This window comes from Odontesthes bonariensis, chromosome 22 (genome assembly GCF_027942865.1).
Source record: "Odontesthes bonariensis isolate fOdoBon6 chromosome 22, fOdoBon6.hap1, whole genome shotgun sequence".
Taxonomy (NCBI): domain Eukaryota; kingdom Metazoa; phylum Chordata; class Actinopteri; order Atheriniformes; family Atherinopsidae; genus Odontesthes; species Odontesthes bonariensis.
This window is the reverse complement of record NC_134527.1, coordinates 18003917-18029283: the sequence shown is the minus strand read 5'-3', so window position 1 is coordinate 18029283 and position 25367 is coordinate 18003917. Positions and strand designations below refer to the sequence as shown.

The 25367-nt window shown below is 39.1% G+C and overlaps 2 protein-coding genes across 11 annotated transcripts in view; one reads left to right on the top strand and one right to left on the bottom strand.

The window, feature by feature from the left end:
- ptpn13 (protein tyrosine phosphatase non-receptor type 13) overlaps positions 1 to 1549 on the bottom strand; it is a 42042-nt gene extending 40493 nt beyond the window's left edge. For all 3 annotated transcript variants that reach the window (XM_075456346.1, XM_075456347.1, XM_075456348.1), the window contains exon 1: positions 1200 to 1549. The gene's annotated coding sequence lies outside the window, so the exon portion shown is untranslated. The remainder of the gene's footprint in view (positions 1 to 1199) is intronic.
- A 4646-nt stretch (positions 1550 to 6195) lies between these two features.
- mapk10 (mitogen-activated protein kinase 10) overlaps positions 6196 to 25367 on the top strand; it is a 43429-nt gene continuing 24257 nt past the window's right edge. For 5 of the 8 annotated variants that reach the window (XM_075456355.1, XM_075456353.1, XM_075456360.1 and 2 more), the window contains exons 1-3: positions 6196 to 6518; positions 20993 to 21064; positions 23547 to 23716. In XM_075456355.1, the coding sequence (XP_075312470.1) occupies positions 6516 to 6518; positions 20993 to 21064; positions 23547 to 23716 (245 nt within the window). In that variant the 5' untranslated portion in view covers positions 6196 to 6515. Of the gene's footprint in view, positions 6519 to 7222; positions 7597 to 20992; positions 21091 to 23546; positions 23717 to 25367 lie in introns of those variants that run through there. The other 3 variants (XM_075456357.1, XM_075456356.1, XM_075456354.1) reach the window with 3 other exon arrangements.

Sequence of the window (25367 nt, the reverse complement as noted above, 5' to 3'; positions counted from 1 at the left end):
TTCATGTTCAATGTCCCATTAAACACATGAGCAAATAAAAAAAATAAATAAATAAATAAAAATAATTAAAAAAAAATCAATATCTGAATGTTTCTTGCTCTCCAATAGTCAAAAACACTAATATCGTTTAAGTTCAATATGCAACACTTAAAATGCTTTTCCAGATCACTTTGCATGATGGCCGATACAGTAGTGAACCTGGCCCTTCTGGTCATGGATTGCTCTGTCTAAATAACCAGCGAGCACCCCGGAATGTTTGTGTTTTTCAGTACAACCGTGGTAGGAACAAGCCAGCAGGAGAGCAAATGAATATTTTGTTGATTATCAGTGCAGTTCTGGACCAACATCCCTCATTTTTCATTTTGGTCTGGACCTCATCCGCTCCATTTCTGCTAATCACAGGGTTGCTTGGAGTACCGTGACAAGCAGAGCATGGTTTAGCAAAACTTCACTCCAGTCTCCCCTCTTCCCAACACACAAACCCAACCCGCTGACTATATTTCCCTTTTCTTTTCTTTTTTTCCAGTGATGATGCTCACATCACCTCCATCATGTCCACACAGCCTCACTGCCCACTTCCTCAGCCCAGCTACACGCTGTGACCTTTGACTTTGAGTCAACTTTAGTACTTTTCTATGGTAATGAAGGGGGAGGGGGTATAAGCTGCCTTCTTACCACCCCATAAAACCTTCAGTCTATGGTGACACAATATATACCAATAAAGGTTTCCACAACAAAGGAAAAGCCGTGCCAAAATGTTTCCATACGCTGGCAGTTTTCTGAAAATGATAGAAATGGTGCAAGTTGGCGGGCTTGAAGGCAGTTACCTTTCCACGGTACCTGTTATTTTTGTGGTGGAGTCTCCTCCCTCCCAAAACCAAAAATACAGCTTACTGGCACCGATGCCCCAGACACCAGCGCCCCGTTTGGAGACGAATCAAAATCTGATGTATAACTTTAAAATTCAAACCTAAAAGTTAGATGTTAGCAAACACTAGATGTCAGCAAGCTATCAGCAATGGTCAACGTTTCCTAGATAAAAAGAAAGAAAGAAAAGAAAAGAAAAAGCTTCGGCGTTTGAATCTTCCTTTTTCTGGTGGCTCCTACTTCAGGCTCCGAGTATTACGACCAAAACTGGCAACAACAAAATAAAAGTTTTCGTCTACGACACATTTTGAGTAGTTTACAGGGGGACTTACCAGGCAAGAAGAGCTACAAAATTAACTGAAAGGGAAAAGTTCGTAGTCCGTCGAGGCTATGAGTGCGCACACAAACGGCACCAGACGCCATCCCATCCACAAAGCAACATCTTGGATAGTAGTTGACTACACGGTGAAGCAGGCAGGCAACAGGTTTACCTTTCCGCAGCGCGTTCAGCTCTGTGTACACTGCGGACGTTGTTTTCTGGGGCACTACTTTTAACGTACGAAATTCAAAAGGAAAATACTGCTTCTGCCAGTGAGTCGCGTTTAATGGCCACTGTTTAGTTCTGAGTTCTCCTCCAGCCAAACCAAGTTACCATTTCTGTGGAGGAGCGGAATAAGCCCTCCCTCCGCCTGTTAGCGTGGGCTGACTGGGAGTAACCAGACACCGTACCGCGGCCGCTCATTGGGTCTCCACTGGGGGACTGTCATTGAACCGTTTCTATGGTAACGCTCAACTGGGAGTAAAATGTACAGTGCAACCTGGTTTATTTAATGTTTTCTTTATGGCTTCCCGACGTTTCCGTCGACCGGAGATCAGCTGAATTTGATCTCTAATAATTCATTAATAATTGTTTAGCCCCAAAATGCTAAACATAACGAGTGGGACAGAGTAAAAAAAAACAAAAAAACACCACAAACTTAATGACCGAAAAGACAAAAAAAATAAAATAAATAAGACAATATAGCCTACAACTTTAAAATATTTCCTTCGTGTTTTTGTATTGTGTTATGCTTTTGTTTTCTGTGTTGATTTATCTTTCTGATTTGCTGTGTTTTCTGATATGTTGTCAACTGTTTTTTTCTAGTTGTTTTGTCCAGAGTATTCGCTACTTCATGCATAGAGATGTAACTGTGGTATAAGCTACATGATATTATTATTATTATTATTATTATTATTATTATTATTATTATTAATAATAATGATAATGATAATGATAATGATAATAATAATAATGATACATTTTTGTTTGCACCGATCTACATTTGTAAGTATCCATTTGCTGATGATCACTACCTTTAACAACAGCAGAGACGGTATGATTTCTGAATGCACACGTGTGCAACATGTCGTGTCCCTTCACCCTAACCCTCGTCGTATGAAGGGGTTGACATTTAAAGGCTCAATAAAAACCAAGATTAACAAATGCTTCTGGTTTCCCACAGCATCAAACTGAGTCATTTAGGGAGTCAGGAAGCAATTCACTGCTGAGTACTTCCTTCCTATGGAGCACTTCAAAGCTGGCCTGTTTGTGGTCTGCCTTGCGCCATCTAGTGACTATTTGCCATCATTACATGCTGTCATGGCAAGTGTTGACGGTGGTTAAAAGGGTTATCCCTGCCTGCCCATACCTTCTTCTTCTTCCACAGCGAGTCGATCTCGCATCATCGATTTGGCACATGTTATACGCCGGATGCCCTTCCCTTCCTGATGCAATCCCATACCTGTCAGAACTAAAAAGCCTTATCGTCCCCAAGTCTGGGCCGCAATGATAAGACTTGATTATTCAACTGAACTTTAACTTTTATCTTTAGATTGAGAGAGAGGAAACAATTCTCCTGAAAATTGATTGCATTGGCCATAAACTGGGGAATTTGTTGTGTTTTTTTTGTTTGTTTTTTTCCCTCAAAGTGCATACTTATTCATGAAAACATTTAGGACTTAATTTGCACTTATAGGTTAAATCTCCAAATGCAATTTTACAGGTACCAGAGTTCTTACTTAGAGTGCTATTTATGTTTGTGAAGTCTTACTGATGAGCATCTGTTATAGTTTCATATTCATACCAGTCTGCGAAGAGATTATTTAATTCTTATTATATTGACTCAAGATGATAAAAGAACAATTCACATATGTACAGTAGAAACTATACGTTTCAGTTGGTCCTTTGTAAGAGTCTTCTAATGACTTAAGTGTTGTTTGCTATCTTCTCAGAATACTATGGATCTGTGAAAAATGCATAAACTCTCTTAAAAGCATTGAGTTTTCAGATTAAAAATTTGGTCAAATCTACTTTTAGAGGCAATTAGCAACACTGGTTGACCTGTGTGTTGTTGATACCGACATAGTGGGGAATTCTTGTATCAGTGACAAACATAGAAAACTTTTATCTTTCACCTGCCTCCTCATTTCCACTTTTCCAATGAAAGGGGGAGGAGGATAACTTGAGTCATTTAGTAACGGTAAGTCCTGGTCTTTGTAAACTGTCCTGCCCCCTCAGGAATATGGTAAGTATACTCTTTCTATGAAATTGCTAATGAACTGGCTTCTTGTGGGCTTCAACGCTTTTTACGAGTTTGATAATCTGCTACCAGCGTGATCTGTTGTGTGCTGTGTGTCCATCGAGTCGTCGGACTCTAATCTCTGTACTTTACCAGAGGCAGAGAGGCCCCCGTCAGGAAACAGAGTCTGGAAAAGCAATGTCTCATAATGTATAACTATGGGGATCTATATTATAGAAGTAGTCTCCCTTCTATTTCTGTCTGTCCTTAATACCTCCTCATCAGTGCCGGTCTGAGCCCAGAGGGCAATTTGCACTAAAACCTCGAAAGAGCGGATATACCTGTCATGACAGTTGTGGATATGTGGGGCACCTGGTGCCATTGGTAGAGGGCTTTTTATTTCAGTTTAGCCTTTGGGTCCAGCTGGAGTGCATTACACAACTTTCCAGGAGCTCTTTTGCACCAACTTTGAAATAAGTCTACTGTTTGGGTTGAGTTGATGTAAAAGCTTGCCACGTGTCGCAATGTACTGAACATTCAGAAATGAACGTATGCTGAGCAAATGTTTTGCATATCTTTAAATGCCGAAACATTTTGTCATCAGCATTAGAATATAACCCAAATCGGGTGTAATAAGTCTCATTCAGAGGTTTTAGTGCACGAGAATTCCCGCTGAATTCCCACACAAATATTCTTAAATAAGCTGATTATACACCACACAGTTCTGACAGTTTACAACTGGCTTATTTCATGGTAGGATTCAATTCCTCTGAACAAAACAGCAACCTCTGGCACCAATTCACTGTCAGGTTGCTCTGGCAGTTGAAAAATGTTATAATTTGTCTTGTCATCATCTCATTCCTATGTGCTCTCACCTTCATAGTTGCACGCTGCCGCTGAGGACAATGGCCAAATATTTCTCACATCTTTCCAAGTTGATCCCAGTCAGAACTCACATCTGAGTAGCAAGTCAAACATTTAGATTCACAAATGAATCAACCATTTATTTATTCTCATCTTTATTGTGATTAGCATGATCATTTCTTTTCTCTTTTTTTTTTGCTGTACAACATTTTTGAGTGGCAGGGTTTGTTGTTTAGTTTTACTCGCAAGACTATTCTTACAAACTCTTTATGTTGGGTTTGCAATGACTCGAGATCAGTTTCACACCCAAGACTTCCCACACTGTTAGAGTGTGTAACCCGCTTTTAATCCAGAGGCATTTCTCAACTGCACGCATTGTTGTCTAATAAAATAGGTCGTTTTGTGAAAACACACAATGACAACAGACATGAAAAATAATTAAAAAATGAGCCCATACAACAATTTTACAGCTGACAGTATTCATACTTCATCTTCTGAGAGTTTAGTGCTAAAAGACTAGATTAGATATCATCACCATCATGGCACCGTGATAATTAAGAGAATTCAACTTAATGGTATTAGCCCTACATCTGTAGAAAATTAAAAAGCAAACAGACCAACAAGTCTTTAACAAAACTGATCTTTTATTTAGTCACTTAATGACAAATGAATGACATGTAAACTATAGGCCTACAAGTGCAGAGCAGACATGCCTGAAGGTAAACAAAAACAACTATCACACATTTTAGGACAGTAAAAGGGAACCAGATGAACTGATCAACAGATGTGTAAATAACGGGGGAGAGGAAGTGAATATTTAATTTGATCTATTTGTTCTAAATAGGCCTCTTCTCAAGAATCGTCTTATTATTACGAACAATGCTGAATTGGGCTTATTTTGAACTTGTTTACTGTCTCTTTAAAGTGCTTGAGATGACGTTTGTTGTAAATTGGCGCAATACGAATAAACTGAGTCGATAATGAGTTCAATTTACCTTGGAGGAGTGTATTGTTTGGGCTCCCTGACTTTAACAAAACCAAAGAAAAAGCCAACATAATTTTTATTATCAACCTCATCATTTTAATGGCAAAATTTCATATCCATAAATGTAAATTCATGAAAAAAAAAACATATTTTCTTGCCTTTCTCGGTGAGCTCAGACAGTACATGACCTCCATTAAATTCTCAAACAACCAGGAAGCGATTAAGACTGTTGATATCTGTGAACACTTGAATATTTTATTGTGACCTTATCCCCTGGCGTATAATATTGAAATGTTTCATGTGTAATGTAAAAAAAAAATAATAATAAAAGGAAGTTTAAAAAAAAGAATAAATAAATAAATAAATACATAAATAAACCGAGTCGAAATATTTCATTTCTTTTGCAAATAATAAGTGTATGAACATATCACTAATATACCTGCATTTCTCTCCTTTGAGGAAGAACTTCTCAATTTTCTTATGTTCATGAATGTGGTTTTATTTTCAATTGTTGATACAGCGCGTCAATAAATAGCGTTGAAAATAAATATATTTTCCAACGCCCAATACATATTTTAATAAATATAATAAGAACAACGAATGATTAACATTATGCAAACGCCACAGCGGTTTTGTTGATTTGTTGAATCTTGATGACACTGTAGTCTGAAGGCGTTGAGCGATGGGAGACACACCTAAACGGTAACAGCAGCACCCAGCTCCGGGTTCTCATTGGCCCTCGTGATCTCGGTGGCGGGACGGTGTAGGATGGGATCAGCGGGAGATGCTGCCACACTCCCCCTCCCACCCGGAGACACAGCCTCCATGTGATCTCTTCCTCTCTCGCCCTCTCTGCCCGGGCTTTGACGTCAGACGTGCTCCAGAGCGGTTGCCATGGCGACATATTTCCCAATACCCCCTTCCTCTCCCCTCCCTCTCCCTATCGGAGCTCTGGTAGGTCCACAATGGTACAGCCAGCATCTTGCAGCACAATGGTTGCAAGGTGGTGAGCTGGGAGAGAGTGAATCAGCATCAGCAAACCTCGGTTCCGTCCACCTCTGCTTTTTTTTCCTTTCTTCATCGCCTTTTTTATTTTTTGTTTTTCTCGTATTGTCCCCCCCGTTTCTCATCTATATGAACGTCTTCAGTACGCCTTCAGCGATGCTCAGCGCGATGTTTCTCGTCGGGATGTTTTGAAAAAGACTGGCACTGGGACTGGGATCGTCATCAGCTGGCACGGAATGGTAAGGCCGTTTTTTTTTTTTTATTGTGGATGCGATGCTTGGACCCCAGTTGTCAGGAGGGTGGAGTGATGAATATTGATTCGAAGGGAAGGTTAATGAAGTCTACCAGCGATGCCTCGATCGGGAATGGACAGCGATTTAAATTAAAAAAACAACCCCGTCTTGATAGCTCCATTCACTGCTGTTGTTTTATAACAACTAGCGGCATAATGGCGTTAGTCCTGGCATGATACAATGCTGTCCATCCGCCCTCCATCTCCATATATTCAGGTACTCTGAATATGCTTAAAACATCAATTTGTCTGTAATTGCACACAAAGAACAGCATCACTCAGGGGGCTGATATCCAGCTACTTCTCTTCAGTATTTTCCCTTAAAAGGGGTGAATATGATAATATAAACACATTTACACTTGAGCCATTTGCTCATATTGCTTTGAGTCTGTGGGAAAATAACACCCAGGATTGCTGTGAGGCATTGTATGCATGTGTGAATGGGAGTGCAGATGAATGATGGATGAATGATGCACTTCAAAACACAAGCCTCACACAGGCTACATACTGTAGGCCTCCATGCAGGGGCAGCTCCGTCCCTCCTCCCCCTCAGAAGTCAGCTGCGCACCTTGTTCATTATGCAGAGCATCGCCTCTTCACCAGGATATGGGACCAGCCTCAGATCTGCCATACGTCCCAGGGAAATAGAAGCTTTCAGCCAAATTTCAGCTCTCCTGCAAACAGTTTGAGTAAATGGAGATTTATCGATTCACCAGGGTGTTTTTCTCTTCCGTAGTCTGGATGCTGGAGCTGTAGTTTTGTGGTGCATTTAAAGGAAAAGTTACAGGTTTTTTTTTGTCATTCAAGCTGAACTTGAAACAGTCATCTTGCAGAGGGGATGGGAGATTAAGCACCCTAATGCCAGCTACAGTCTTCGCGCTGGATCAAAAGAGCTGGTGCGTACAGAGGCAGGTCATTCCTCTAAATCAGCTTTGTTTTGGGCATTTGTCTGCACATCATTGGATCACTGGAAAGGGACCTCTTTAGACTGTAAACCCATCTGACCTATTGCACGAATTGCACAGGTATGCAGAGGTAAACTTTGTTGTTTTGGGATGCATCATTTTGCTATCTGTTCTACTTTTTTTTTTCTTTTTAATTTCCAAATTCTTCCTTGTTCGGCACAAGGCCTGCAGTCACAGACTAATTACTGGCGTAACACTGTGAAGCCAGTAAGGGTTTAAAGGTGTCACAACAAACTCTCCACGTTAAAGACAGGAAAGAGTGAGGTTTTCGTGCTGTGACCTTGGGTGCTGAATTATTCAGTAGCAGACTTCAATGCTTGTGAAAGCGCTGCAGGGAGCAGAGCTTAACAATTAAATAAAGCTCGATGTGGGCGTTTCTGCAGTGGCTGAAGAGTGTCTTCTCTCTTAAAGACAGGAGCTGTTCCTCCTCCCCTTGCCATTAGTTTCTTCATAATCATTTAATTGTGATAAAACACGCATGGCAAAAGTGCAGATATTCAAATTTTTCTGGTGAATACCAAAAGTAGCTCTAGCATTATGAAACAATCAGTTTCTCTGTAGACACCGCAAGTTTACACAAATGTTAATGAACAGCATTGATTTCTCAAGAGGTAACTTGATTATTTCATGGAGAGTCATCAGTGGAAACAGGCAACAGCTGACTGATGTTATGTTGCACTAAAAGACATTTTGTTTGGCAGAGTTGGGAACATCCGTATGCTAATCCCCTTGTTATGTAATGATAAAAGGGAATGTATTAGGATCAGATAATGGCGGAAAGTAGAGAATATTATCTACTGATGAGATTACTGAGTCGTGCATTAAAACATAGTGAAAAAAAATCTTTAACACAGTCCAGGATGTTATGAAATAAAAATCTTTTACTCTCAAAGATATTCCGTTTACGATGGTGTAAGACAGCGAAATCCATAGAACGCGAGGAGAAGGGAAACATTACACAAGAAACAACACGAACAAGTTCAAACTAATCCAGTCCAGGAAAAGGAAATAATGATGAGAAGAGAAAAAAACAACTTTTTCTTACTGGCCAGGAGTCACTTAAACTAAAATATAAACTTTTAAAGTTGTTTCATGATAGATAACTAAACTACGAGGAAAAAAAGAGGATAAGATGGAGATTCTGGTCAAGAAAGGATCCGTTCAGGAGAAAAAGAGGTTTAAGGAGAAACGTTACCTTCAGTGAAACGCAGTTGTTTTTAATTGTAGATACTATATGTGTCAACAGTGCACACTGACTCCCCACTGTGTACATTCCCTCTTACATTGTTAGACCTTTATAAATAGATCCTTGGTTGCGATATTGCTCAGCACACAAACAGGGAAGCATGCCCGCAGATTGAAATGCACAGTTACATAATTGGATTTGATCTGACAAATATGCAGCTTTTATTTGCTTTTATTGATAGCTGAGTGCAAGACTTAGGGCTGTGTTAGATTTTGACCCAATCTCCCAACAGCACATCTGCAGAGAGAACTAAGATTTACCAAAGGTCAGAGATTGTAGCAGCTCATGGCCCATCAAAGGATTTCAGAGCGGCTATTAAATCCAGACAAATGACAATGTGGGAACCGGCTTGTACTACTATATGCTCTCTCAGTGTACTTAAAGATTGGTATTATTAATAAACACCATGATATGTTGTACATTTTGGCTGCACAAGTTCAAATTTGTGTAAAAAAAAACATAGTTTTGCAGCAGTGTTTAGTTTTAGAAAACACTATCTGTTCGCACGGTGTTAGAATATCTTTGTGATCATTCCAAGTGAAACATTCTTATGTCTTACGTGAGGTTCTTCCATAAACAGGGCAGTGGTTTCCACTTCTCTTGCTCTTTGCTTCTAATCTACTGAGTACGCTTCTGGTTTTGTAAGAAAAGCTGCAAGTCAGACAAATGTGCTCAGCAACTACCGTGCATGTTGTTACCATGCTGCTCATCCGAAAACTGCAGCGTAAGCAGGTTTTCAACTAACATGTCCGTTGTTGAGATGAAAAGAATCGAGGGAAATAAGAGAGACAACAGACGAGAACAGAAACATATTCTAGGGGGGTGAATGTTTTTCAACAGTGAAGATACAAATCAATAGTTGCCGGAGAGCATTCAGAGTCTCGCAGCCTGTAGATGAGCTCGGGAATTCGAGCACTGTCTTGTTTTCCTAGCTGGGCCTGCAGCGTGAAGTGCTTCCCTTCCCCTCCCCTGAGCCCAAATGGGAGGCTGTGCTGCGTTTGGCTCAGGCTGCACAGTAACAGCAAGGCAAAGCTGCATACTGCAGGAGTGAGGCTGAGGCTGCTGAACCAAGCACTCACAATGGAACTCCAAGGGAGGGGGAGGGGAGACGGCTGCAGTGAGGCTAGGAGCCTGGGAGCAGGAATGGTGGGAGCGAGGGAGGGACAAAAGGGAGGCAGGAAAGCCAGGCTCTCGTTAGTGCTGAGGATGGAGGGGAGAGCGAAGACATATGGATGGATGTGGACAATGTTGTAGTGTTCATTGTACGACATTGACAAAGAGTGTGGCTTTCAGGCATATGACAAAGGGAAAAATGATGGTGAGAGGAGGAAGCAGAGATGGATATGGGAGCACACCATAACAGTATTGCCACACTTTAATGTGATTTTTAGTCCCTATGCGCAGGAACGTGGATATTTTGAGAAATGCCTATTCTTTTTTTGCATTTGTTCCTTTTGGTCACATGTTTTCCTAAAAACTCCTGCCAGGGTGAAGATAATAACCAATTACGTTAAAAGTATTGTCATGGGGAAAGGTCGGCTGGGGTTTTTGGCTTGCAATGTGAGACTCTCCTTGGTTTGACATCAAAACATGCTCCGATCTCTTTGTTGATATGGCAACGGGAGACGCCGGCACAATCTTGTCGGCGCCAATTATGTTAACATGATGTTTTGCATGTTTGCATATGAATAATAAAGGCTTCAGAATGTGCTACAAAGATCAGTGGTACGTAACGGAACCAGCTGCCATCTGCCATCGGTTTTGGATAAGACCTGATTGGACCTCAAGACCGTAAGGCAACTTTGAGAATGAGGTGGTTGTTGCTGCAGAATAACAAGAGAATTTTTCTCTGTTGTCTTTGAGTGACCTGCTTCACCCGCACCTTGAAGCAAGACACCTGTAATGAGATCAGCTGTCAGTGCTGTCAGAAAAGTTTCACGCTGAGCTATTTAGCAGCTCAGAAGAGATCACACATGACAGCAAACACCTTTGGACAGACAGTTAAGACAAGTGGTTGGAAAATAATAAGGCAAGTGTGTTTCTTTGTGGTGGGAGATTTTTCTTTTCCTTCTAAATTTTGCTTTGTGAACAGGATTTTTTTGGGGTACAAAGGAGGGAAAGCGCTGTTTGGCAAATCAGCAGAAATGTGTGCACGGGGCCTTCGAGTGGGGGAAATATTTTTCTCAGCCATCAATTAGAAACAATCAGATTTGGTCATTTTTACACATTTCTTCAACGGTCCTGAGGTGGAAATATGACAAAAAGATTTTTGCAAAACACAACGACACCAAAACAGCACAAATTAATTTCAGACAGCACAAGAAAATACAAAAACCTAAAGTATTTTGGGACATATCAAAATATCCACAAAACGGTTATGACCCTGAGAATTTGTTGTGTATGTTTTCATTTTTGTATTTTCTGAATTATTGTAGTCTTGGTTTTTGTGAAGTGTTCTCTTATATTTTTTGGTATTTTGTGAAATGTTGCCACTTTTTCAGATGCGTATTGTAATTTCTTTGGGACTTTTTTCTTTGATTGTGTTTTTGGATTTTTTTCTTCTTGTCCTCAGTCCAGTGTTTCTTTTTGTTTTGCACCTCAGGGCCACTTTTTAGTGGACTTCTGTGAAACTGTGAGTCACAAACACACTTTTCAGTTACGAGAGACTACATTATATTAAACTGGCATTTTGTCTCTCGACTCTACTTCTTCAACTCGTAATGAAGTGGGCTCATCGCACAGGAAACAGCATGTTCTATAATAACAGTCTGAGGGCTTTTAAACTTATGAATGGCTCTAAGTCAAGTGTAATGGGCCAAGATAGTCTAAATAGTCAGGATACGGAACATTTCTGAACGCCAGCTGCAGTAAGTGTTCCATATTACACGATGGTCCCATTTTTTATCCGCTGCTATCGTGCTGCTGCCGAACACACTCACAGGGCCATGACTATGTTATGCGAGCATATAGTAAAATATTTATGCATATGGGTGGTTTGTATTTTACTGTAGCATCTGTTTAGGAGGTCGTGGTTGAACTAACCTGATTCATTAAAAGGTTTCAGTAATCAGGAAATACACCCGGCCGTTACCATTCAAAATGCAAGACTGCCTCGAAAACACTGATACACATTTAGGATTTTATTCATATCCTTTGCGGTTTTTGTGTATTTCTTTTTTATATGACCTAAAAAGTGTTCTATTTCTTCACCCAAAAAAAAAAAAAAAAACACTACATTTTTACCTCAGATATATATCATAACTGCAAATCACAGGAGCAACTAATAAAAAAAAAAACAATTGAGACAATAACAATGAGCAGTTCAATGAGAGAAACTGTTCATGCCAGCTTCCATGTTATATTACACCATGTCTTCACATCAGAACTGATCTTGTTACAACAGTAAAAAGGTCAAACAAATTTTTAGGTAACTATGGCTCAATTTCAACAAGAATCTAAGTAAGCTATGACAGCTAACCAGCATGGAACCACAGGGTCTATGAGCCAACTCATGTTAATGTAATTCAGTTTGTTTTAATGTCATCAGCTGCTCTTCTTCTTGCTGTGACTTGCCACAAAGCCTGCTGTGATAAGGTCTGTTGGTGGTCAGAGAAATCAGGGAAATAGTTATAGTAAAAGGCCTCTACTTATGTAGTCTTTTCTTTAACGTTATCTATGTTCTACAAACGTTAAAATGTGTTTCTTACTGACACAATAACTCGTACAGAGCTTCTTATTATATATTTCACATTTTTGACGTTTTTTTTTTATAAAAGAATGGTATTGATGGGAATATTGAGGACACTGTTGGGGCTCAACTTTCCAATTTAAAGATGACCACTCGTGTAAGTGTGTATATGTATAGCTGCTAAATTCTGCTAGTTGAAGTAGATATACACAGTTTCTAACTGGTTTCACTCCAAGCACAGCAAACACACATATGGCTGCAGGCATGTGAAATGGCAAGGAACTCAGCAGGGTACAGTTGCTATGGCAACTTGATTTGGTCATATTAAAAGTATGACTGAGGGCACTGACAGGAAAAACATAACTTTGGTTATTGAGGCACCACCCAGTGTTATTTTGACTTTTTTTTTTGGGGGGGGGGGGGGGGGGGGGGGGGGCAGCCTCAGGCAGGGGGGGTGTGTTAGGGTTTTTTCTTTTGTCAATCCATGAAGTAGCAACTGGAATATGATGTCACCTCCTGTTTTGTCGCTTAAAGCGTTTCCAGACTGTTGCACTGCGCTAGTAAAATCTGACAAAATCATAATTTAAGTAATTAATAACAATGACTGTGCGCTGAATTGTATGAAAGAAAAAAAGTGGTTTGGAAGTCTGAAAACCATCATTTTGATTTTCCTGTTCCTCTGTATGAAAATCATGTTTATAAATTTGAATTTTAGTGAGGGTTGTAACAAAGCATCTGGCCTGTCAAAAATTTTGAAACCTTTCTAAGAAATCCAGTATGACATTTGCACAAATGAATGATAAATCGACTTGACATAAAGCAATGTTCCCGGAAACAAAACCCTTTTGTTTAAGGCAAACACATCAGTAGTTATTAGGAAAAACACAACTGCATGGCACTATGGCAGTCAATTGCTGCAAATATTTTTTTCTGCTTCCAGAAAATGGGCATCACAGTGTCGCTTCGATATTACGTTACTGTTTGGCAGGGTCATCATCATATTGTCAATTGGCTGCAAATACGCATGTAATAACTTTTGTGAGGCTTGGTCTGAAGAACAACTGTCTACTGATGGTGAAGATGGGAAATAAACGTGTGGCTTGTGAGACATTTATTGATTAAATCTAATTTAGCAGAAATTCAGTAAATCAGAAAACTGATGGAATTTACTTTAAACGCATTTGTGCTTTTAAGATTATAATTGAAATTTGTGAAGACAGTGAATATGATGGGAAGGTTACTTGCCATAGAGTATGGTGACAGAAGAAAAAGGTAACAAGGTAGAAAATGTTTTAATACAATTTAAATACAACCAGAACTCAATCTGAATTTTCCATCCATTAGCTAAGAGACCCATGTGAGCCTGCTCTGCTCTGTCAGATGTGAGAATTTAATAAATTAGTAAAAGTATTTTTTATGGTGGATTGGTTAAGAGCTGCAGACATATAATACAAACCTGCCTCTGAAATATGTTGAGTGATCACCTATTCACCTGAGTCATTTTTGTGTGTGGATGTAACAGCATGAATAGATCCAAAAAACAAAGACTAGCCACAACTATCGCATAAAACACACAGGAGAGCACGCCACGGCTTACGTTTATTGGTCAGTTGTCTTTTCCTATTTATTCCATTCTTGAGTTTCTTCATCTTTTTCTTCATGACCATTGTCAAATCTCTTCTCCCAGCCCATTGTTTTAAGTCGTTCAGTCCCAGTCTTTGCACGCTAGATTTGGTTCTGTGTGTTCATATGTGTATATGAGAGACGTCAGTGTGTTTAGATCCGCTTGTGGCCCAGAACTGCACTGAATTGGAGGGTACCTCGTATTGCACATCTTCACATGTCACTTCAGCTTTGTATTTTTAAATTCTGTATCCACAAGCTTTAAGGTCCTTTTTAAAATGGTTTGTTTGTTTGCCTTGTTGCTCATCAGTCCATTTGTAAGAAGGCACATTTTGCTGAGATGTTCAATTCTAATCCACAGATACGCACAGCAATTACCAGATTGGCCTCAGTTGGTGCTTGCTCACTCGGCTTCACTGGTCCAGCATGAAATGACTCAAGGCTGTGAGTTGTCTCATTCAACCTAAAATAAACTATCAGACACCAACACTCCATTCCAGAAAACGAACATGTCATTGCCGTTTATGTAAATCCTCTCGACCGCTACATGCTGGCACTTCTATACAATCTGTACTGCATAGAATCCTCCTCATCCTACAGCACTGTAGCGTCTACATTTTGATGCAACACTAAGCAATGCTCAGAAGTAAGCCTCAAGATCAGTGAAACTTCTTGAATGTTGTACTCCGGTCATGCTAAAGTTGTCTACCAATAACTTACAAGTAAAGGGAAAGCAAGTTTCCAAAGAATAAATTTGAAAGTTGGTCTGCTTTACAAAAAACTTTTATTTTTTAACTTTAAGATATAAGAAAGTAAGTATTGCTACAGTGCTAAGATGATATGATGTGATATAACAGCTAAGATGTTGCAATCGCACTGGCTTTTGGAAATGAAATCACAAAGAAAAAAAGACTTTGAATATATGGCGAGTGACTGCAGTGTAGTTTTTTTTAACAACTCTTATTAATTGTCCCTGTGCCACTAAATTTCAACGAAACAGCAGCTTTTGCCTGACGCTGTCTCAAGACCATTTGCAACACTCATGCTAATGGGTTCCTCTTTTGCCAACTCACTCTTGCTACGCTGTTCCTTTAATGCAGTTAAATCCTACCAAGGAGGCTATGACACTGACTGTTCAACAAGAAATACCGTGTAAAAATACCGTGATATTTTAAACCACTTATATCCATCTCTGTTATTTTTCTTACAACCACTTCATACTTGGCACGTTGGCATCCATTGTTGTGGCTATTTGACATGTTGTTGTGAATAAACCGTGTCTCTATATATCGTATAATATCGTAGCCTAGTGCACTTCCTGCACTGTCCCGTCGAATCACAAGCATCGACGGCACCCTTTGGCCCTTTCTATAAATTTTACATGCAAGTCTGAATGAATTGTGAGAAAGATTGATGGAAAAGTGGTCAGTGGGTGAATAAGGCTATCATTTTGACAAATTAATAGAAATGTTACATATCTCATTCGTAAAAAGAACCAAACAGGTGAGAAACAATGTGTTTGTAAGGTTGAAGGGAATCTTTAACTTTCTTTTTTACATTTTTGATAAAATACCATTGTGAAAATGATTCATACCATTTCTTATTAATCAGTGGCACAGCCTTTATTTGTCACCACTGCAGTCAACAAGGGCTGGTCATTTTCTAAAAAGCTTTGTTGCCTGAGTCCCCTGAGATTTTGAAACTCTCCTCCTTTGGGACAATCTCCAGATATTTAATGTCTTGGAGAATTTGTAACTAAATATCAGATTGATGGCAAGAAAACCCTCCAGCCTGAAAATTGGGATATCGCCCAGGTGGAGACATGCAGAAATCTTGTAAGCAACTATAAGAACTGTGATCAATTATTTCGACATGGCATTTTTCATAGAAATGTGTGGAACACAACATAGAAAAACTAAATTTATCATCAACGTCTCTGACAGTGTAACACAAAGCTTGCATGGTTAACTTATAAATAATGTTGGGGCCATAACTCACCACTTTCTAATAACACAGTCTTGGAATGAGCTAGGGTTCAAAAGCAATCATCAAATTTTTTGCTTATTCACCCTTTCAATCAGCCCGTACTGATAAGACATATTGTAGTCAGAATGATATACGAGTATTTTAAGGGAAGCTGCTGAGTGTAGTCTTAGTGACAACCAGAGCAGCATTTCAACCCTGGCCACGATCAGCAGAATCAGAGGGTTGAACAAACAAGCTCAGAATCTGCTGTGTTTCACTTGCTGTGGGCTGCAGGAAGGGAAGATATTGCAGTCGAAAGATTTGATTTGGCTTGTCATTTTGATCGCTTCGCCGTGAATAACTTCAATTGATAATTACACAGATCCACACAGATCGATTTGACTTATTTATAATGATTTGGCAGTCAGCTACTTTTCATTCAATATATGAGCTGCATAACAATTTCCAGAGCAGTAAGGCTAATTTTTGTCGGCCTTTATTCAGTTATTTCTAATAGAAGTCATCTATATGGTATTCGATTAATGTTGATTAAAGCTTACCTTCATCATATAGTCTTTTTGGTTGTGTAAAATGATCAAAATACTTCCTTAAACAAATTAAGGTTATTTTTGGCCTATTCTCACATTAAGTTTATTGTTTAACATTCGCCGAAATTGATGAGATTAGATTGATAAAGAAAAGAAACAGAATCCAAAGTACATATCAGTGTCCAGGTTTAGATAGGACGGTTTGTATACCCCCCTCATAGCTTATAATCACATTCAGAGAGGAGGATCTAGCCAATGTTTGTATTATTGTAGTGTATATACCTGGAAAACATTCGGGCCAACAGTTGGTATATTATTTTGTAGATTATAGCGCTACCTTAGTGCCAGGACTGATTCAGTGTTGACCGGTCAGATTAATAGCAAATATCGTAGCGGCCATTGCGGACACTCTGACATCATGTCAAACACTCAGATGTGCTGTGACTTCACTATCGTGGCTTGAGGGACCGTGAATGATGTATTGATCGGGTGTCCTCATAACCTCACCCTTACCTGTGACTGAGTAATTACTTTCTCTTTATGTATGTTTTCTCATCTTTTCTCCCCATATCTGATGACAATTCAATTTGTGAATGACTGCTAATTCAAATCACCTTTTTAATAGCACACAGTGTAATGGTTTGTACATAAGCCCCACACCCAGTGTTGAAATGTGGACTGTAGGACTGGCCTGCTGAGTAAAAAGTCAGGAGAAGAAAAGCCAAGCCAGAAATATCCACGTTCTGTGTCCCACTTCTACTTTCTCAAAGCTACTCTTCTCCCTTTGGAGTTAGCATAGACATCAAAGCTTAACTAGTGATAGTATTACAGGACTGGCTGAGCAACTGTCAATTATCCATTTATGTCCAGAAAGTTCTAGATATTCCTCCTCAGAGAAAATTGCAAAGCTACATCCTCTCAATTTGTGATAGATCAGGACATCCTCCAAACTCTTGCTGGTTTTATGACAATACGCCCTCTTAATGGACTCGGAAAAAAGACATTACATATAATATTCTAATGCCATCATTAACACCACGTACCATGCAGAGAACATGGTCATTAGCACACTGGGAGCTTCATTACCTGGAAAACCTTTGAAGTCATTGTGGGCGAAAGCTGCAGTTTCTCTGGCTCCTGCTTCATGTAGGAGCTGCAGCCATTCAGAGCTTTGTTTCGTCTTTCTGTTATTCTACTTCTTATATCTGCTGACAAAAAGCTACAGAAAATTGGGACAGCTACATTTAAACCAAATTGACCCATTAGCTCCTCTTTCCCAGCAAAAGCCTCCAAGCTTGCTGAAAATCCTGTCCCAGGTCTTATGCAAATGCAATCTCCAACACTGGCTCTTCCAAAGCTGATTTCCTCTGTGATAAGAGAATTAAAATACATCCCCGTGAAACTGTGTTATCTTTTCAGTGTCTAAACTCATAGGTTGAGAAGGTTAATGTGGTCAGTGGCTTAGTCAAAGTGTGACTTTGGATTTGTGCATACAATGTCAAATTGGATAATTGATGCCAATTTTTCATATATTTGTGGTGCTATGTAATCACAAATGCATGTTGTTGCACAGCTCATATGTAATAGAATATGAGCAATCAATATGTAATGAGAACAACTGCATGTGTATATTACAAGTATAAATGTCTGAAGAAGAACACTTATAAACACAACATCACAACAGTTTCAGAAGGTGAAAGATCAAATGAATGCTTTTGAAACTGGTATTCAGACTTTAGCTGGTAATACACATGTTTTTGTGCAGCACTGGGGTGGCGCTACTACGTAGCAGGATTTATGGGCTTTGCGAGGTAACTTCAGGTTCAACTCTGGATTTTCAGTATCACAAAGTTGGTGCACTTCTCACCGTGGCGTATCACCATGGCAACTTATGCTGGAAACTTCCCTGCTTTGGAGGTGTGTGCTATGAAGCAAATTCAACAAAACCTAGACTGCCTCACAGCGAGATGGTTGCTAGTTTGAATCCCGGGTTGGGCCATTCTGTGGGGAGTTTGCATGTTCTCCCTGTGCATGCAAGTTCTCTTCGGGTACTCCGGCTTCTCCCTACAGTCCAAAAAACATGCATGTTAGGTTCATTTTAGATTCTAAATTGACCTCAGGAGTAAGTGTGAGCATTCATGGTTGTATGTCTCAGTGTTGGCCCTGTGAGAGACTGCCGACTAGACGCCTGATGGTAATCTCGTCTGATGGTAACTAGGCTCAATACACATTAAGCGTGTATGGAAAATGGATAGATGGGTGGCTTTGTGCACTGCTTTATAGAGGATCGCTATGATGTTTATAGGCTAAATATAAAGCTAAAATGAGCTACTATGTGTCTTAATCTATAAAGATGCGTTTTATGAATGATAAAAGGAAAAACATTAAGTGGAATTTAGCTGAATGAGTATGATTTATAGCTGGAAATGAAAGAAATTACAGTTTTCTGATGATGTCATGTTGACCTGTACGCCACACAGTTCAGTTTAGATCATCATTCATTAGATGATTACTCTGTTATTGTTGATTTTACAACCTTTTGGACTGGAGGTTGTCCTAAGCCATACCCTAACTTTTTTAAATTTGAAAAGGGAGGGTGTACCCTGTTGCCATAAGTCCTCTATTGGGATTGTAACCATTTCAAAAGCTTTGAAATCCACCTTTAAACTAGAAAAATAAGAAATGAATTAGAAATCCTGTGTTAAGGGTATTCAGCAGTATTTATCAAATTGAAACATTTTTCAACAGCTGCTGTTGTTTGTTAGCCTGGTTGGTAGCAATCATCTAACTACTGACCAGTCCAGTAATGTACATGCTTTTCTTTAGCACAACTTGGGCTATCAGAATATTTCCATTGTAGTATTGTCTCATGAATATTTAGATTTTTATAGGATCCATAAATCTAGAATAAAAGAATGCAATAGAAATCTTGAAAAATTGCTTCGAGGCACGGGACTTGTGTTTTGGGTAAAATTTGATTTAGAAAGAGATTTTCTGGAGAATCATACAAATAGATGTTGATTTGTGTGGGTGAGAATACGTATTTCTTTTTTACCGTATTGCCAAGACATGGGAGAACAATCTTTAAATGATAAAAATATTTTTCTATTTAAATGAATAGTTCCACGAAGATACAACTCTAAATTGTCCCTGTGAGTGTGAGCAAGCATTGGTTGTCTTGTTTGTTTCTCTGTTGCCCTGTGATGGACTGGCAACCTGTCCAAGGTGTACCCTGCCTCTCGCCCAATGACAGCAGGGATAGGCTCCAGCCCCGCCGCTACGCTAAATTGGATTAAGCGGGTACAGAAATTGGATGGATGGATGTATGCAAAATGTGGCTGCACGGTGGTGTGATGGTTAGCACTGTTGCCTCAGGGCAAGAGGGTTCCTGTTACAAATCCAGACAGGGGCCTTTCTTTGTGGAGTTTGCATGTTCTCATTTATACTCTCTCCAAAAACTCTGGCTTCTTCCCATCACCTAAAAACATGCATGTTAGGTTAACTGGAGTCAGGCCCTATGATGGACTGGCGATCTGTCCATGGTGTACCCTGCCTTTCACCCAATGACAGCTGGGATAGGCTCCAGTTCAGGTATAGAAAATGGATGGATGGATGTATGCAAAATGGACAGAGGCTGGCTTCTCACCTATCCACAGACTTGATGTTAAGCATAGCTAACTGCGAGAAAATTGGGAGATAATGTTGCCCACATCTAGCTTTAAAGAAAAAAGTCAAGCAATACAATACAATACAAAACAATATAACTCATACAATTAGAAAAAGTTCTTCAATCTGGATGGAATCTGTCTTGATGTACTTGAGAGGAAGTCATCAACAAAGATTATCATAACTCCTCTCTAGTGCCAGGTTTTCTTGTCAACTCAGTCTCTTAGAAAACAAAGACACTGATCATTCTAATCTTGCTGTGTTGTTCTCTGATGAAGAATTGCTGTATTGGTCAGTTTATTTTTTACTGAGGAGTGGGTAGGGGTGACTTTCAGATTTTCTCCTTTTTATGGGGAATAATGGGATCAGAAAGAGAGACAAAAGTTGTGCATTACTGGGAGGATTCAATCCCCCTGCAGGAGAAGTTTAAATTACTTTATAGACAAACTTTCAAGAAGTATTTTATGAGACAGGCTGTAACGAAATAAACCCTTTTTTGCATTAAATTACAAATACCAATCGAGATGAAGATGAACCCATGCAGCATGTATTTCTATTTTTTCATATTTAATCTAGAGACAGTTCGCGTCTCGAGTCAGCTCTGTTGCCATCACATATATGAAAAATTTGCAGCTCAGATATTGAAAATTCCTGCCACTCATGTCCTCTCCACACCTGCTTCCTCTCTGACTCTGCTTCTCCTCCATTTGTGTCTTTCAGGTATTTATGAGCAGACATTTCTTATATAACTGCAGCCAACCAGTCCTGGATGTAAAGATAGCCTTTTGTCAGGTGTGTGTTCCTTACAGGTAAAAAAGGTACAGTATTAATTCACTTCCATTTCCCTCTCTTCGATCTGCATGTTTTGCTCTTGTTTTTGTGCATATAAAATGAGCTAAATCTGCAGTGGTTTGTTCTCACAAACATTATAAAGGCATCCACAAAATGTGTTTGATTTGGTGTAAATATCCTTGGGGAATATTTTTTTCAGAGGATGAAGAGCTTTTTTTTGGGTTGATAATTAATTATGCAAAGTAGAAATCATTCAGATCCAATTTTCTTCTCAAGTTCAATACCTCAAGTGTTTATCTTTAGCTGAGATATTTGCTAAACTCAAGCTTAATTGCTTTCCTCCAATTGACCTTTGGCAGTGTAAATGCCAAACTAATTTGGAACCTAGAAAATCAATATTTCCAGTAAGTGTGTGAGGACTTCGGCTAGCTACTCCACTGTAGCTCCAATTACTCAGGCGCTTTGCATGGAAATGTTGGCATTATACCTATATGTGTGGCTGGATAGTAGCCACTATAGATAGTACAGGCTGTACCTACCAAAAAAACAGTCTAAAATATTGAAACAATTAGATCCTAAGTTTGGATGACCTGTCAGCCCTATCAATTGTATATGCCTTTCATCATATTTTTATGGCGATCCAGGGAAGTGTTTGAAACGTGCTATTACATAGAAGTACTCCGTGGTATAGCTTAGTTTGTTTCATGAGCTGCAGTGTAATTACCGAGTCTGTAATTAACGTAATGAATATTTTGTGTGCCACTATTTGCATGTCTGCTTTGCCCAAGTAATTACAGACTAATAATGGTGTGCAAAATTGTAAAAGAATAATGTCTTTAGCCATGTGAAGACATTAGTTGCACTAATGTCATTACATGTCTATTACACAAGCCATATTTTTGCATGGAAACTGTGTGGGTGTAAACTTTGCAATATTGTGTGCCCTGTTACGTGCTATGTTGTTATGCTGCTTTCCACTTTTTTTGCTAATTATAGTCATGATAAAAAGTAAGTACACCTTCGTTCAATTCCAAGGTTTTGGATATCTGGATATAATAAGAAGCCACCTGGTCCTTACCAGGTTTTGAAATTAGTTAAATACATGACCCAAATTCAGCCAAGCTTTAGCTGTCGGACAGATGGCCTCACATTTGAATCTAGAATACATAAGTACACACAGCAGTTCATGGCTGACTCCAAATTGCTTGACATTGTCTTTATAGCCCGTCCCAAATTTATTGCCAATGAAATTTGCTACTCTCAGATCATTGCTTATATATTTCCTCTTTAGCATTGTGTTAACATACACTTGAATGCTCAAGACCAGCAAACTGGCTAAACTTCTCTTTTTAAAGAGGTGATTATACTTGCTGAAGATCAGTTAATTAAGTGAATTTGATTAGCATCACCTGCCTGCTGCTTATTCCTATGGAAGCAGTATATAGTATATAGTAAAGGTGTGCTTAGTTTTCCACTCACTGCCTCTACAGTTTGGCTTAGTTTTTGCTGCATGAATAATTACATAGAGTAATGTTGGTTGTTAATCTGAGTTTGTATTTACCTGATCTTAAGATCTGCACTGAAAAAGTCTGTACTTACTTTTTCCTGTGACTCTGCCCTTCAGCAGATGAATTGTTTTAAGTACCAGCATACACTCATGTAGAAAGTATGCACATCCCATGGAAATGGTTGGCTCTTCCAATAATTATCAGTGGGTGCTAACCAGTCTGATATGCTTAGTCAAATGGAATTCCAATTGATCTAATTAATCCAGGAATACAGTTGATTGTTTTATTACCCCAACATTTCATCACAGGACATGAAGTTTTTTTTTTTAAGCAACCTACTTTTAGTTTCAGTTATGCTTTGATATAGAAGCCTAATGCTCTCAAACTTGTAAAGATCAGCGAGATGATAAAAGTGGGACCTGTTGCTTGGTAACAGAGATTTGCTTCTGTAACTTGGAAAATTCCACCTTAGACTCTTCCTATCTTAACTTAATTTAAGATAGCGAGTTTGTGTAATACAGCCTCCAGCTTTTGGGAATAATGTCCTCTGGAAGATGCAAAGATTTCCATGTGAAGCATAGAAAACCCTCAAGCATCTTGCAGCTGAAGGATTTGTGCATAGAAGAATGGTCAAAAGGGCTTCACAGGTGGAGTCAGAATATAAAAGCTGTTGGTGTCTTTGTTGAATAGATGCTTGAAACAAACAGTGTTGCCGTAGGTGTTTCTTATACCACCTTTATCTGTAGGCACTAGTTCAAAGAAGATGACATGTTTCTTCTTCAGACATGTTGAAAGTGTTAACAGTTTCCATGGAGTATGCTTACTTTTTCACAGGATTGTATACTGATTGTTTACTCTCAGTGTAGATCTGATCATTCTTTTTAAGATGTTTTGTTCCTTTGTCAGGTAAGAATACTCACAAATCATCCTGAGCATCGCTGACAAGACTTCTCTGTTATGCTTGCCTCACGCAGGGTTTTGGAAAACAAGTGGATGTGTCATATATTCCAAAACATTACAACATGAGCAAAAGCAAAGTGGACAACCAGTTCTACAGTGTGGAAGTGGGCGACTCTACCTTCACAGTTTTAAAGCGTTACCAGAATTTAAAGCCCATTGGCTCTGGAGCTCAGGGAATTGTCTGGTAAGTTCTCAACAGTGCATCTCTTTACGAGCTATTTTACATCGTATCATGCTGTTTGACGAGCCACTCAGTAGCATTTAGTATATGATTGTTTAATTTAACTGTTAGCTGCATGTCTAATTGTTCTGTTGTTTATTGCCACAGGATATTATAGGAGATAGGGGAGTGGACAGAGTGGAAGAGCGTATTAAGTTTCCATCATTAATCCTTGTCATTTGGCAATAAGAAAGCCTTTTGTCAGTTCTTCTGAAAACCCTGCCGTGATTTAATCGAGGCCAGACCAATCAGAGCATTTAAAAGGATAACTCATAGCCACGTCACAAAGGAGAAATAAAAGAAAAATCAAACGCACTTTATGAGCTCAAGAAGAAAAAGCTTCTTTAAAGGACAAGACCGTTTTTTTGACATTGGGCCCTTGATTTCACATTATAACATGATGTTCTACTCACCCCTGCTTGTTGTTGGTAATTTGGAGCTGTTCTGAAGATATTCGAGAGGCGTCTGGCTGCTCTCTTGAGATATTCGGCCATGAAACGGTTTCCTATGGGCAACGTTATACAGGCACAAACTATGCTGTTTATAATTTATTAATTACTGTACACTAGCACTGATAACGTGGAGGTGCGTCGCTTACTTAAAAAAATCCGGGTTACTGTAATTTTGAATTTTTGTCGTAAAGTGGGTGTTACTGCCGTCATCGTCGTGCTACTACCACAGACAGCCCACAGACCTGCTGCCTATTTATTCATTCGGCTAAAATTCAGACGCCTCTCGAATATCTTCGGAACAGCTCCAAATTACCAAATACAAGCAGGGGTGAGTAGAACATCATATTATAATGTGAAATCAAGGGCCCAATGTCAAAAAAACGGTCTTGTCCTTAAAGCATTTATGAATAATTTGGACAAACTTTGATGTAATTAGGAACAGCATAATATTAATGTTTTCTGATACATTTTGATTTTTATTAAATAATGTATATAAACAACAAATTAAAAGGCCCATGTTTTATAGTATGATCAATTTACAAGGTCAAATAAATCTTATCTGTCAGTGATGTCAGATCATCCAAGTGCACACACGTGATTGCTGAGATTAAATACACTTGACATAATCCGCTGCAGGGCAGAATATCAGATCAGTGGGAAAAACAGATTAATCAAAAATGGCACATTTAAGCAAGTTAGAAAGTAGAGTGGTAACACACAGATAGGAAACCTGGTAGTATATGTACCAAAGATGGTTATGGCTAATGGAACAAGTGGCAGTTGGCAACTAAAACCTGGGTTGAAACAAGAACAGGAAGCAAAACTAAACAAAATCCTCAAAATAAAAAAGGAAATTTTTACTATGACTATGACATTATCATAGGAATATGAAAAACACTGAAATATTTGTTCTCTCAACTGATGAAGTAGATATTTTAAGCCTTCGATTATAAACAATAGTTAAAATGAAAATTAAAAAATGAGTGATGCTCCTATTTTATATCAGATTGTAGCCAAGTCTTCTCTGGTGTTTTGCATTAGAAGCTAACAATTTAGGAACATTTATTAGAAGGATCAAGATGTCATGATTTTGTCACAGGTGTGGAGATTGCTCTCCGGTCAACTGATGGTGCATCTCGCATTTCAAATGTGGATGAATAGGA